The sequence below is a fragment of the Lissotriton vulgaris genome, chromosome 1_1 (genome assembly GCF_964263255.1).
Source record: "Lissotriton vulgaris chromosome 1_1, aLisVul1.2, whole genome shotgun sequence".
Classification (NCBI taxonomy): domain Eukaryota; kingdom Metazoa; phylum Chordata; class Amphibia; order Caudata; family Salamandridae; genus Lissotriton; species Lissotriton vulgaris.
In genome coordinates this window covers 1630321932-1630336850 of record NC_141685.1, presented here as the reverse complement: position 1 = coordinate 1630336850, position 14919 = coordinate 1630321932, and the positions used below count along the sequence as shown (strand labels likewise).

Genomic DNA, 14919 nt, shown 5'->3' with positions numbered 1-14919 from the left:
AGTTGTTCCATCACTCCATCACTACTCATTGGCTCCTTACACAGGCATGAGAGTTGAAAATTCTCTTAAAATATTAATTGCTTGCATAATTTGAAACTGGCCACTAATGCATCCAATAATTCATGACAGCACCAGAGTTCCACTTTACACAAACATGCTAATTTTCAGAGTACACTGGTTTGCAGACACAAGTGTGGATCACAAACTCACAAGATATTGTGAAGAAATATGAAAAGAGTTTATAATATCAGTATAATGTTTTGTGTGCCATTTCAGCGCCTTGAAAAAGCCCAAGGCCTGTGCACAAGTGTGACCTGCTTGATGTCCAGACATTTATAACCATATACTGTATAGAATAAATAAAAACGCTGCACTTTACCAATATGAAAAGAAATGGATTTTTTTGTGATCAATGAACTGAATGATATCAACAGATAATCAATTTTGGGCGTGGCCAGGCCGGGCACCAAGATGGCTGCTCGTCCGTGAAGCTCCAGAGCCGCTGAATGATAAATGCAGCCATGCTCCATTTATACGGTACTTTAGAAGCCATGAGGTAGACTTGTGGACACTGTGGAACACAGGGAGCGAACCGGATCCTGTGGCGGTGAAAATCTCAGTGTTTCTGATGGCGCGCTACTGCTCCCTGGTGGTGGCCTGACGTGGCCCACAGAGGCCCTGTGTCGACAGGGGTCGCGGGTGAGCCTGAGGGCGGAGCCGAGGCCGGGCTACAACTTGAGGCCCGGGCAGAGGAGGGCTGCAGCAGCAGGGAGGAGTCTCCAGTAGTTGCACCTGTTTCTGCGCGGACAGCTTGTGATGGGTGAGTCTTGCACCTTCCCCCGTGGACCCTATTGGTGCTTCCTTGTGCAGTGCTTGAGGGCTACGTGGGACTTGGCCTGATCCGGGCCAACAGCTTACACATGGAGCCGATCCCTTGACCCAGGAAACTACCAAGCATCTCAATAGCTGGACGGTCCCCTCTCCTGACGCCTTACCAACGAACAGACCCCTGGACTTACACATGATTCACTCGAGTGTCTGGGACGGCCGGAGATGATGCCACAGTGACCACACCACAAGCAGATCTCTGGCCTAAGTGAGGGGCGACGGCTGGGCAAATTTTTTGGGTACCCAGCTGCTGATGTGCCCCTACCCTCGACGGGAGGGTGACATTGCTGGCCCTCCTCTGTGACAACCATCACCAACACATACCTCTCCTTGGGGCCTGGTCACACAGCTGCTAACTCTCAGGATCCAGCACACCATGGACCGTGGAGCCCCCAAACAGTGCCAGTTGTCATTTAACATACCTAAAACTGATGCGAGGAAAATGAGGGGGCCGGGTGCAGAGATCCCCAGCGTCCGCCTGACCCTCCTGAGACTGGCCTCTCTTCTATTGACAGTGCCACGGCCATCACAGCAGAGCTGAGGGCCAGCTCAAGGCCATTGACGTGAGATTGGACCACCATGAGGCCTGCATCGGCGCTTCTGAGCAGCGTATCTCTGAAATGTAAGACACCTAGACAACAGTGGTTAAAGGCCTCAAGCAGCTCCTGAAGACGGCGGCTAAGGCGGATGATTTAGAGGCCAGGACTCGGCACAATAATATTCGCATAGCTGGGGTACCCGAAATGACAAACATGGGCCCCATTGCGGCCTATGTAGAGCAGTTCCCACTGGAACTCTGTGGCAAGGAGGCTTTCTCCCCAACATTTGTAATTGAGAAGGGCTCATCAGGCGCTTGCCCCTCGATCAGCCCCGGTGCTCTAACGGGACTGCTGATAGCCCGTCTCCTGAATTATGATTACCACGACACTGCCCTGCGTATGGAAAGGGAGAAGGGTGTATCGCTCTCCATGTTTCCCGATTTCACTCCCTTGGTCCAAGAAGCACGTCGCAAATTCCAAGATGTAAAGCGACTCCGTGCTCTATCCGGACCCCTTGCGTTTTCAACTCGATGAGAAGACTCATATCTTTGATTCACCCTCCGAAGCTGCAGACTTGTTGAAGCACTGCAACTCGAACTCCTCCAGGAAGTTACCCGCCGGCTTTCCATAGCTGGCCCCTGCGGTTTGACTAGGTTGAAGATCCTGCAAACTGGTGTTCTGTTTTGACCCCTCTAAAGACTGCTTCACCATTCCGAAAACACATTTCTCCTTCTTTATGCTAATCCTTTTACATGCTGGCTGCATTTGGTTTATCGTAACAGTGAACATTAGTGATATTGCAGCCTCCTCCCGGTGTTGCCTACCCCCAAGGAGATCTCCTAAGTTTCTGGTTTGGGAAGATGGGAGTCACCGGATAGTGGTTGGGTGGTTATCCGATGGGGGGGGGAGGGGTGGAGGCTCAGGGGTTGTTATTTAATCTGTTGATATGTATGACTGCTATATACAGGATGTTAAAAGTATTGTTCCTCAGCCATATGCAAGTTTATTTGATGCCACTTCTTGTGTCTGTTTCGATATGCCAGCAATGACACAAATGAGCCAGAGGCCTGAGGAGCTAGAGCTATAAAACCCCATAAAGGGAGGCAGGTCTAAACTTACCTTACTTGCCATGCAGTCAAGGTTGCCTTCCTGCAAGAATAACATTATGCTCCCACTTCCCACAATCGATTTGCCTCAAAATGGGGAGACAATCTATTTTTTGCTAGTTACAACCCATATTCCAGAGGGGTTTGTATTCTGATTCACAAGACTGTCCCATTTGAAGAGCATATTGTGGTTGCTGACCCAGAAGGACAATATCTCTTGGTTGCCGGAAATCTTGGGAGTGAAACAAATACTACTGATCAATATATATGCCCCTAATATAGACGTACCTGATTTCTTTCTTAATATCTCCACGCACATTTCTTATCTACATGTCTACTCTATAGTGATGGGGGCGACTTCAACATGATATTGCAACCCACCCTGAACACCACGGGACAGGACCATATTACCAAACCACACTCCACAAATGCACTTCTGGCTCTGCTAAAAGCTCACTTATTGACTGACGCTTGGCGCCATTGAAACTCCACTGACACTGTTTTTTTCGTTTTTTTCATCGCCACATGGTACATGGTCCCACATAGACCATTGGTATTTGTCCTCAGATCTTCTCCTCCATAAATTTACTGTGGACTACCTTGTTCAAACCTTGTCGGACCACTCACCGGTGCTCTTGTCACATACAATCCCCAATATTGAGCGACCGTTTCAACCTTGGTGTTTCCCGGCGGAACCCTTGCCTGACAATGTTTTTAACAGCGAGGTCAGAGAAGCTAAATATCAACATTTTCAAAATTAATATACAGGGGATATGCATGGCCCATCAGGCTGGTGTGCTTCGCTCTATCCACCGGGAACTTCGATGCAACTGAGAAAGCATTCAAGGAACTCGATGTCCGGTGACTGACTAATGCGTGACTTTCCACTCTTCACCAAAGGGAGACCCTCCTGGCGGAGTTTCAGGAACTTCAGGAACTTTCTGCCCGCGAAATCAATTACCTGGGCAAATACACACACACCAGAGAACATGGGGAGGGAGAACGGCCTGGCCGGACGCTCGCTGGGCTCCTAAGCCCCCGCCACCATTCTTCCTTTATAACGCAATTGCATCTGGATAATGGCATGAACCCTCACACAGAACTCTGATATCTCCGCTGCCTTCCGCTCCTAATATTCCGTTTATACACCACCCACTCCCCGCTGGCTGATACCGCCCTTACTGAATGGCTGAAGTGGCGATGGTATGGATAGAGGAGTGTCACCGCCATTTCCTACCTGCACCTATAACTGCGGATTAGGTGACGCAGGCTATAGACTATCTCAATGGATCCCATGCCCCTGGCACAGATGGTGTTAACTGGCCTATTCTACAAAACTTACAAAGCATTGTTGGTTCCCCAACTTCTTGAAGTGTACGCAGAGGCTCTGGAAGCCAGGGCACAGCTTCCCACAATGCGTGAAGCCATAATTTCCCTGCTCCTCAAACTGGGCAAACCACCAGACAGGTGCGCTTCCTATCGGCCCTTATCTCTGTTCAATCAGGACTATAAAAGTTTAGCCAAGATACTTGAAACCCGCATTTCTCTTTTGGTGGATCAGATTATATCCCCTTTTCAAACTTGTTTCGTCCTGAACTGGTCTACATCAGTCAGTCTCCGTACATTGTTTGCGGTAATTAATCAAATTGAGCCAACCCTCCTCTCTGCCGCGATACTGTTAGATTTACAAAAGGGGGGTGGTGATGAACAGAGTGTCTGAATTGAGCAGACCACTCTTACCCAGTCCAAAGATCAGGGCTTGATCCATCACCGTTATTTATCTCACTGCCCCATCCCAGCTCAGAATCTGGCTATATGCAAATCAGTCTGTCCCTGGCCCAGTGCATCATGGGAACAGGGCAGACTAAACTACCAAGCCAATTCTTTACCAGAAAGGAGACAAGCTACCGGGGACCGGTTTCTGGCATTTCAGCCTCTTCGGCCCGGCTTGCTTGAATCCTGATGGAGCAGTGAGAAAGGGACTCATGTCTGAGTATACCCTGCCACACCTATAGTGGCCAAAATCGATTTACAAAAGGGGGGTGGTGATGAACAGAGTGTCTGAATTGAGCAGACCACTCTTACCCAGTCCAAAGATCAGGGCTTGATCCATCACCGTTATTTATCTCACTGCCCCATCCCAGCTCAGAATCTGGCTATATGCAAATCAGTCTGTCCCTGGCCCAGTGCATCATGGGAACAGGGCAGACTAAACTACCAAGCCAATTCTTTACCAGAAAGGAGACAAGCTACCGGGGACCGGTTTCTGGCATTTCAGCCTCTTCGGCCCGGCTTGCTTGAATCCTGATGGAGCAGTGAGAAAGGGACTCATGTCTGAGTATACCCTGCCACACCTATAGTGGCCAAAATCGATTTACAAAAGGGGGGTGGTGATGAACAGAGTGTCTGAATTGAGCAGACCACTCTTACCCAGTCCAAAGATCAGGGCTTGATCCATCACCGTTATTTATCTCACTGCCCCATCCCAGCTCAGAATCTGGCTATATGCTTGTTTCCTTCCCAGTGTAAGAATTGGCTTTTGTAGTTTGGTTTGCCCTGTTCCCATCATGCACTGGGACAGGAACAGACTAATTTGCATACAGCCAGGTTCTGAAACTGGGATGGTGCAGTGAGCTAAAAAACGGTGTTGGATCTAGCCCTGATCTCTTGACTGGGTGAGAGTATTCTGTTTAATTCAGAGACTCTGTCCCTCACCACCCCTTGTTGTAAATATTTTTGTCCACCCTAAGCGTGGAAGGGTATACTCAGATGTGAGTCCCTTGCTCATTGCACCATCAGGATTCAAGCAAGCCGGGCCGAAGAGGCTGAAATGCCAGAAACCGGTCCCCGGTAGCTTGTTTCCTTCCCAGTGTAAGAATTGGCTTTTGTAGTTTGGTTTGCCCTGTTCCCATCATGCACTGGGACAGGAACAGACTAATTTGCATACAGCCAGGTTCTGAAACTGGGATGGTGCAGTGAGCTAAAAAACGGTGTTGGATCTAGCCCTGATCTCTTGACTGGGTGAGAGTATTCTGTTTAATTCAGAGACTCTGTCCCTCACCACCCCTTGTTGTAAATATTTTTGTCCACCCTAAGCGTGGAAGGGTATACTCAGATGTGAGTCCCTTGCTCATTGCACCATCAGGATTCAAGCAAGCCGGGCCGAAGAGGCTGAAATGCCAGAAACCGGTCCCCGGTAGCTTGTTTCCTTCCCAGTGTAAGAATTGGCTTTTGTAGTTTGGTTTGCCCTGTTCCCATCATGCACTGGGACAGGAACAGACTAATTTGCATACAGCCAGGTTCTGAAACTGGGATGGTGCAGTGAGCTAAAAAACGGTGTTGGATCTAGCCCTGATCTCTTGACTGGGTGAGAGTATTCTGTTTAATTCAGAGACTCTGTCCCTCACCACCCCTTGTTGTAAATATTTTTGTCCACCCTAAGCGTGGAAGGGTATACTCAGATGTGAGTCCCTTGCTCATTGCACCATCAGGATTCAAGCAAGCCGGGCCGAAGAGGCTGAAATGCCAGAAACCGGTCCCCGGTAGCTTGTTTCCTTCCCAGTGTAAGAATTGGCTTTTGTAGTTTGGTTTGCCCTGTTCCCATCATGCACTGGGACAGGAACAGACTAATTTGCATACAGCCAGGTTCTGAAACTGAGATGGTGCAGTGAGCTAAAAAACGGTGTTGGATCTAGCCCTGATCTCTTGACTGGGTGAGAGTATTCTGTTTAATTCAGAGACTCTGTCCCTCACCACCCCTTGTTGTAAATATTTTTGTCCACCCTAAGCGTGGAAGGGTATACTCAGATGTGAGTCCCTTGCTCATTGCACCATCAGGATTCAAGCAAGCCGGGCCGAAGAGGCTGAAATGCCAGAAACCGGTCCCCGGTAGCTTGTTTCCTTCCCAGTGTAAGAATTGGCTTTTGTAGTTTGGTTTGCCCTGTTCCCATCATGCACTGGGACAGGAACAGACTAATTTGCATACAGCCAGGTTCTGAAACTGGGATGGTGCAGTGAGCTAAAAAACGGTGTTGGATCTAGCCCTGATCTCTTGACTGGGTGAGAGTATTCTGTTTAATTCAGAGACTCTGTCCCTCACCACCCCTTGTTGTAAATATTTTTGTCCACCCTAAGCGTGGAAGGGTATACTCAGATGTGAGTCCCTTGCTCATTGCACCATCAGGATTCAAGCAAGCCGGGCCGAAGAGGCTGAAATGCCAGAAACCGGTCCCCGGTAGCTTGTTTCCTTCCCAGTGTAAGAATTGGCTTTTGTAGTTTGGTTTGCCCTGTTCCCATCATGCACTGGGACAGGAACAGACTAATTTGCATACAGCCAGGTTCTGAAACTGGGATGGTGCAGTGAGCTAAAAAACGGTGTTGGATCTAGCCCTGATCTCTTGACTGGGTGAGAGTATTCTGTTTAATTCAGAGACTCTGTCCCTCACCACCCCTTGTTGTAAATATTTTTGTCCACCCTAAGCGTGGAAGGGTATACTCAGATGTGAGTCCCTTGCTCATTGCACCATCAGGATTCAAGCAAGCCGGGCCGAAGAGGCTGAAATGCCAGAAACCGGTCCCCGGTAGCTTGTTTCCTTCCCAGTGTAAGAATTGGCTTTTGTAGTTTGGTTTGCCCTGTTCCCATCATGCACTGGGACAGGAACAGACTAATTTGCATACAGCCAGGTTCTGAAACTGGGATGGTGCAGTGAGCTAAAAAACGGTGTTGGATCTAGCCCTGATCTCTTGACTGGGTGAGAGTATTCTGTTTAATTCAGAGACTCTGTCCCTCACCACCCCTTGTTGTAAATATTTTTGTCCACCCTAAGCGTGGAAGGGTATACTCAGATGTGAGTCCCTTGCTCATTGCACCATCAGGATTCAAGCAAGCCGGGCCGAAGAGGCTGAAATGCCAGAAACCGGTCCCCGGTAGCTTGTTTCCTTCCCAGTGTAAGAATTGGCTTTTGTAGTTTGGTTTGCCCTGTTCCCATCATGCACTGGGACAGGAACAGACTAATTTGCATACAGCCAGGTTCTGAAACTGGGATGGTGCAGTGAGCTAAAAAACGGTGTTGGATCTAGCCCTGATCTCTTGACTGGGTGAGAGTATTCTGTTTAATTCAGAGACTCTGTCCCTCACCACCCCTTGTTGTAAATATTTTTGTCCACCCTAAGCGTGGAAGGGTATACTCAGATGTGAGTCCCTTGCTCATTGCACCATCAGGATTCAAGCAAGCCGGGCCGAAGAGGCTGAAATGCCAGAAACCGGTCCCCGGTAGCTTGTTTCCTTCCCAGTGTAAGAATTGGCTTTTGTAGTTTGGTTTGCCCTGTTCCCATCATGCACTGGGACAGGAACAGACTAATTTGCATACAGCCAGGTTCTGAAACTGGGATGGTGCAGTGAGCTAAAAAACGGTGTTGGATCTAGCCCTGATCTCTTGACTGGGTGAGAGTATTCTGTTTAATTCAGAGACTCTGTCCCTCACCACCCCTTGTTGTAAATATTAGCGATACTGTTAGAAGCTGAGAAGGCGTTTGACTCTAGGAACGGCCTTTTCTTCATGCCACACTGGGTAAGTTGGGTTTCCCCCGTGATTCGGCAATCTCATACGTCTCCTATATACAAACCTGGTGGCCAGAATTCGGGTGAATGGCGAACTCAGAGACCAATTTGCGTTATCGCGGGGCACCAGGCAGGGATGTCGGCTTTCGCGCCTCTTATTTATTATTGCAATGGACCCTCTTGTGCACCAACTTGAGGAGCGACATCTGCAGCGACGACTTCAGTTCTATTGTGGTCCCATACTGGCCTCGCTTTACGCAAATGATGTTTTGCTCTTTGTTCGGGAACCCAGCACCAATCTTCCTCCGCTCCTCAGGGAAGTGGTGCGGTATGGCGTTTTTTCCAGACTGGTTATTAATTGGTCTAAGTCCTTGACCTATATCCTGCTTCCCCTATAGCTAGACTTTCCCCTGCGCTGGTGTGATGATGCCCTTCACTATCTTGGCGTCTTTTTGCATTGCGCTCCCTCAGAAGTTATCCATCTAATTTATGGCCCCGCGATTAACTGTCTATCGTCCCAAATAGAAAGATGGATCAAACTTCCACTATCAAAAGCTGGCAGAATCGCTATTATTAAAATGGTTCACTTCTTATATCTTTTCTACAATATCCCCATCCCACTCATGGCTAAATTCTTTGACGTATTGCCGAGCATGCTCACCAGATTAATATGGGCCGCCAGACAGGCATGTATCGGCTGGGAAACACTGATAATGCGTTTTCAACATGGAGGGTTTGGGGTCACGGATGTTTATCTGTATTACTTAATTGCACAATTGGCATACTTCTGATATCATCCATATGCTAGGCTGCAATACCCAAGACCTGAATGTTCGCCCTGGCTCTCTGTCGACAATCCTCCCGCGCGGACTCCCGAGGTCACCCTCGGAAATACAAACGTTACATAGGGCTTGGGAAAAACTGTATTGTTAACTGAATGCGGACTATCTTTATTCTCCACACTTACAGTTGCGCGACAGCCCATGGATTTCTCTAACCAATGAGACCCTGACTAAGCAGACATTATCCAAGTGTGAATTACACACTGTAGGAGATCTCTTCCGAGATGCCAAATTGCGATCTGTGTTGAGCATGGCAGAGGGACACACAGTGTCCCCGATGGATAGGTACCTTTTATACAGAACATGGGTTTCCACACAAGCTGCGCTGGGCTCCTCGACAGCAGAAGCAAGGGATTTCCCCCCACTCTCTCTGATCATCGCATCAGCTGATAACTCACATCTAGTTTCCCGTCTGTACCAATTAGCTCAGACACTCCGACCCCCTCTGGGAGAAATGGCTCGTCTGGCAGGGGAGAGGGATTTGGGCCAACCTTTAACTGACAAAATTTGGACTTTTTGCTATGAGCAGACCCAGTACACCTCTAACAACTATAGGCACACACTCCTCCACTTTATATACCTACATAGGGCTTCCATCACACCAGCACTCCTTGCCAAGATGGACCCTTCTAAATCCCACAACTGCACAGCTGACATAGATTTTCTACATTTGGCATTTTGGGGGGGAAGATTTTCGCTACCTTACTTCAATGACTGAAACAGACTTGGCCACCTCCCCAATAAAGCACTGTTAGGATACATCCAACCTTTGGATGCTGGAATACGACGTTTCACTGCTATTGTCCTACTCCTCACTAGGAAGCAGGTGTCCAGGATCTGGGGCACTTCCATGGCCCCAGTAATTAAGGCCTGGCTGAAAGATTTAATTTACTGCAATATGACCAGTGATACCTATGCAACACAGCTGCCCCTCTCCTCCAGGCCCAAGAAAATATAGCAACCCCTCCTTTCTGACCTATTGCTCCATCCCGAGGTAACAGATTGAAGGTGTCCATCCCCAGCTACTCTAGAGACCCTTTGTGCAGCGATGGGAGGGGAATCTGATGATCGTCAAGTGCTTGCAAGTACCGATCATCCACTGGGACATACTAATGGCATACCACTGTCCCCACTGGGGTGGAATCTATATATGTGAATTTGTCTTGCCTCCCCCACTTACTATCTCTTTTTGTCCCTTTAGGCTGATGTCTCTAAAACTGGACAATTCATGATTAACTGTGCTATTGCTCGTAAGGCCGATGCAGATTTTCGTTTAATGCCATTGTGGCAGACATTTGCTTGCATTCTATTCATACCCTGTTTCTCTGATATAGATACGTACCCTTGTATGGTTGATTAAGTTGATTTGTGTTGTTTCTTTTCATTATTCTTTTCTTATATGCTGCTACTCTGTTCCTTTGAAATCAATGTCCAGTATGGCTACAACTACGTACCTATGTGGCAGCTGAATCATAGAAAAATGCAATAAATTTCTTTAAAGAAAAACAGATCATCACATTTAATTGTTTTCAAATAAATTGATAAACTGAAGGGCGAAGGCATTCGAATTTATCATGATGTAAGTCCCAGTGGACCAGAGGGCCAAAGTCCCTTGAATACACCTTTTTCACCAACTCACTAAAAAGCTAAGAGTAAGGTACTGGCATAATATACGGCACACGACTTGGACCTAAATCACACCTCATACTAGAAATGGATCATGCTTACCTCTACAAATGTTGCTGCAATGATGCTAACCCTGATTACTATGCTGATCTCTGCGTACAGCCAGTGACATAATAGCCATACGCCCTGTCTGATGGCGGTATCTTTTTTCCATATCACACATCAAAACTAATATGAACTGCATCTGTAGTTTCACGGTTCCAAATTACCTTGCCTCTCCCCACTCACCATGTGATCAAAATCCTGAACAATTCAGTGTCGATGGTGCAGCACACCCTGGAGGTCGTCAGGGAGGGAGCCGATGACTGTTTCAATATACAAGCCCAGGCGCTGTAGGGTGCCCTCACTCACAGAGAGATGCTGGCTCTGTGCTCTTATCTGTAGGGGGAAGCGGAAATTAGAACTATAATAAGCAGAGTGTAGAAAGTTATTAAAAGCCCAAGGAAAACTATGTACTTGAAAGCAAACTTGGAAGAATACAAAGAGATAGAAAGTACAAACTATTTCTGACTGATCTGGTGTAGTCATTAGACGACTGGAACAGTGTCTCATTCAATCCAATATCATCCCGCTGGATGTTGAGAGTAGGTCCCTGTTCAGGGAACAGTTGCCTCAGACTTCCCCGATTCCTGGGTTAACCTGAGAGGTGCAGGAGGCAAGTGGGCACATCCCTTCAGAAAAGGTTATGGGGCCAACACACCGGCAGATACGAGCTAAACAAATACCAAGTAGCATAACATAATGCATGTTCAGAGACTGTTGCAGAAGGCACAAAAGCTGCCAATGTGTGGTATCTGGGAAGAGACCACCTATCAGAGAAGGACCCACCAATCAGGAAACTGTGTTTTCCACCCAGGCCACTGCCCTTCCGAAAGGCAGATGTGGCTGTGACATACAGTCAACCTGTTTGGCAAGTTAAGTATACCTACAGGCTTTTCAGATGTAATGGACTCATAGAAAATCTCCTGATTTTCTAATGGGTAGTTGGTAATCTTAGACATCATACAGGAGTAGAGAGGTCATGCAGGACAGATTCATAGAAGCACCGTAATATTTAAATGTTGGAGAAAATACGATCTGTTGCTGCAAGTCAAACACCTTATGCACCGAAGCCTGTTCAAAATCATACTTTGCTCTGGAAAGAGCCTCGAGCCAGTAACTTAAGGAATGTAAAGAGTAATAGCAGCCTGAAAGAATGGGCCCAGCTCACTTGGAAACACCCATTCGATCATGCCCCAAAAGAAAGTACTACCCACAACACAGACCAGTAGACTACAGTGAAACATGTATTGCGTAAACCTCTTCAGAGGGATTTATTAGGCTGAACATGAAATGCTATAAGGGTCAGTGGTCGTTTGTTGCTTCTTACACACAACTTAAACACAACACACCCTCGGCAGACGTTCTCCAAGAGGGCATTATGGAAGCTTACCAGTTTGTCCCGAAGTTTCAGGACTAGATCAACAATCTCCACCTCCGACTTGTCTTTCATCCATGTTTCAATATCCTAAAGGAGAGAGAGATACGTTACTGCAGTCCTAAATGTTCTCCCTCAATATTTCTCAATAATAAAACAAGCAATGATTAAATGGCAAGAAAAGCCTTTGCATTGTTTTATCGAAGACTCCAGCAGAGCAAGGACAGGGAGCAGACGTCCCTGCTCCCCTGCTCTGAGCACATTGTGGGTAAGAGTCTTCCATACAACATTATGATATACATACATACACATATAGGCGGTGTGGGCACCCGAGGGAGCACTTTGCCGGCATTTCAAGGGATCACCTTTGGACTTTCATTATCGCAAATCCTATACCCCGCCCACCCCACTGGGTTTCTATTCCTATCACCACCTACCTGGTATCCGGACTGTGCATTCTGGGTGTTGCAGTTTACCGCTACACGGTAGGCTGCAACAGGTGGTGTACCATCGTCATAGGGGGCGGAGCCGACCTTCTTCTACAAAGTGGGCGGCAGGATTGAACATTATGCGAACTTGGAAGCTGTTGTGAACATCTTGGGCGCTGAGGAAGGCAATACTCGCCTAAATGCATTCGCCATTTTAAATGCCATTAAAGCTGCTTCCTTGCTGTTTCCCCCGATTTGGCCTCTGCTCTTTTTGGTGTGAAAGGGTTTACAGTCATACATACACATACACACACATATACATATACTCTTTTTGGTGTGAAAGGGTTTACAGTCATACATACACATACACACACATATACATATATTATATGCACACACAAACATTACTATACACTATGATTTGTACAGTTAGGTGCTGCTATATATTTATATGTATATTTATATATTTATGTAGTATATGTTTATGTATTTATTTATGCAATCGGACATTAATGTGGATTTTATTGTATGCATTTTTGTACACAAGCAGCACTTTTATAATTTCAGAACATCTGTAGACAATAAACATGTGTGTAGCTTAGGAGATGGTTACCCCTTTCACTGATACGGCATATACAGAAGTATATATAGACATTTGCATAAAATTTGCCCAAACTTCAATGAAGTCTGATTTAAAAAGAAAAAGATCTAAAAAATATATCATTATGAATAGTTCCAAAGGATCTCGAATTGGTGGTCGTATATCAAGTATTTAAAAGACACGGGACAGTAACCACCACCAGTAACCAGAAAGAAAAGAAGAATTATACTTAGATTCAAATAGATACATTAACTGTGAAAACAGTATTACGGAGATGGAACAATGCTTCCAGCATTAATTATATTTATTTATCACACACCCCTTTTTTCCCTTCTTTTTTATTTTATACACATCACGTTAGCACTTTAGCACCACACAAAACAAACATACCAGACATCCCAATGAGGCATACCTATACAGCATGTGGATGCTTACTTTGGGGATTTTGCCTCATCATTCAAAAGAAATTCTGTTTAATTTCCTGCATATGATATGTTATCGTTATTCAGCAGGAACTGTATGGCGAATGCAGTATGTAGCTTGAAAATATCAAGGACCCCTTGTGAATAGATACAATTCCTGGGACAGGGTAAAGCATACAATGAAAAACAACACTAAGGCAATATATAAAAATTTTGCAATGTAGAAAAAGAGTTCACAAAAAAAATATTAAAAAATCATACATTTTAATCGTATCAACGAATATATATATATATATATATATATATATATATATATATATATATATATATATACACACACACACATATATATATATATATACACATATATACTTAAAAAACAAGAATACATTTAATAAAATCATTACAAAAATCAACAAATTGAAATTAATAACGGACCCTAACTCTTGCTTTGTGAAATGTTCGTTCCCTAGCGAAACACCCGATAGAAATCTGGGATATGATTTCGACCCTCTCACCGGACTTATGCTTCCTTACAGAGACATGGCTCAACTCGACTAATACACCAGCCATTACCATAGCGATTCCAACAGACTACAAATTTATACAACTTGACAGAAAGGGAAAGTCAGGAGGGGGCATAGGAATTGCACATAAAAAAGACCTTCAGATAAATTGGACTTCAACTATAAATAATGAAATGATGGAACTAGGTATTTTTAAAGTGCTAGTATCCCCAACAGTCTCTTGGGATGGAGCCCTCCTTTATTGACCGCCCGGCTCCAAATCCAAATCTAACTTTGCCACAGCTGTGACAGAACTTATTGCTATGCAAGTCATGAACTCCAAGAATGTTGTATTGCTAGGAGACTTCAATTATCACGGGGAAATCAAAGATAACCCAGAGGTGAAGGGTCTCCTCTCAAATTTAGGTGATCTGGGTCTTAATCAGATGGTGTCAGGCCCTACACACACTGCAGGCTACACTTTAGACCTTATTTTCACGAACTCAGAACAGCTGAAAGTTTTGCAACCACTCCCACTAACCTGGTCAGATCACTAGCTTATCCAATTTTCTCTTGATCTCCAACCAGGGCCAAATTATAGGGCAAACCCCACATACAATAAGGCCAAATATAAAAGATCATGGCAAAAACTGACAATGGACAGCTTCGCCAAACCCTATATTGAACAGGTCATAAAAATTAATATGACGGATCAGGATCCCTCTGCCATGTTGGCGAGTTTTAATGGAGCACTAACGAAAACACTGGACGCAGTGATCCCCCCCCAAAAAAGTGACTTTAGCACAAAGAGGCCCAACAACCCCCTGGTACTCGAGTGAACTAAAAGCCTTGAAATCCACTTGTAAAGTACTGGAGAGGAAATGGAGGAAGAGAAAGCTCAAGGAAGACAGGGAAACATATAAA

The 14919-nt window shown here is 45.8% G+C and overlaps 1 protein-coding gene across 1 annotated transcript in view; it reads right to left on the bottom strand.

The window, feature by feature from the left end:
* Positions 1-14919, bottom strand: part of DENND6B (DENN domain containing 6B) — a 324585-nt gene that overhangs the window by 32875 nt on the left and 276791 nt on the right. The window contains exons 19-20 of the mRNA XM_086918846.1: positions 12054-12128; positions 10850-10999 (exon numbers count right to left, since the gene is read on the bottom strand). Of these exons, the coding sequence (XP_086774972.1) occupies positions 10874-10999; positions 12054-12128 (201 nt within the window). The 3' untranslated portion in view covers positions 10850-10873. The remainder of the gene's footprint in view (positions 1-10849; positions 11000-12053; positions 12129-14919) is intronic.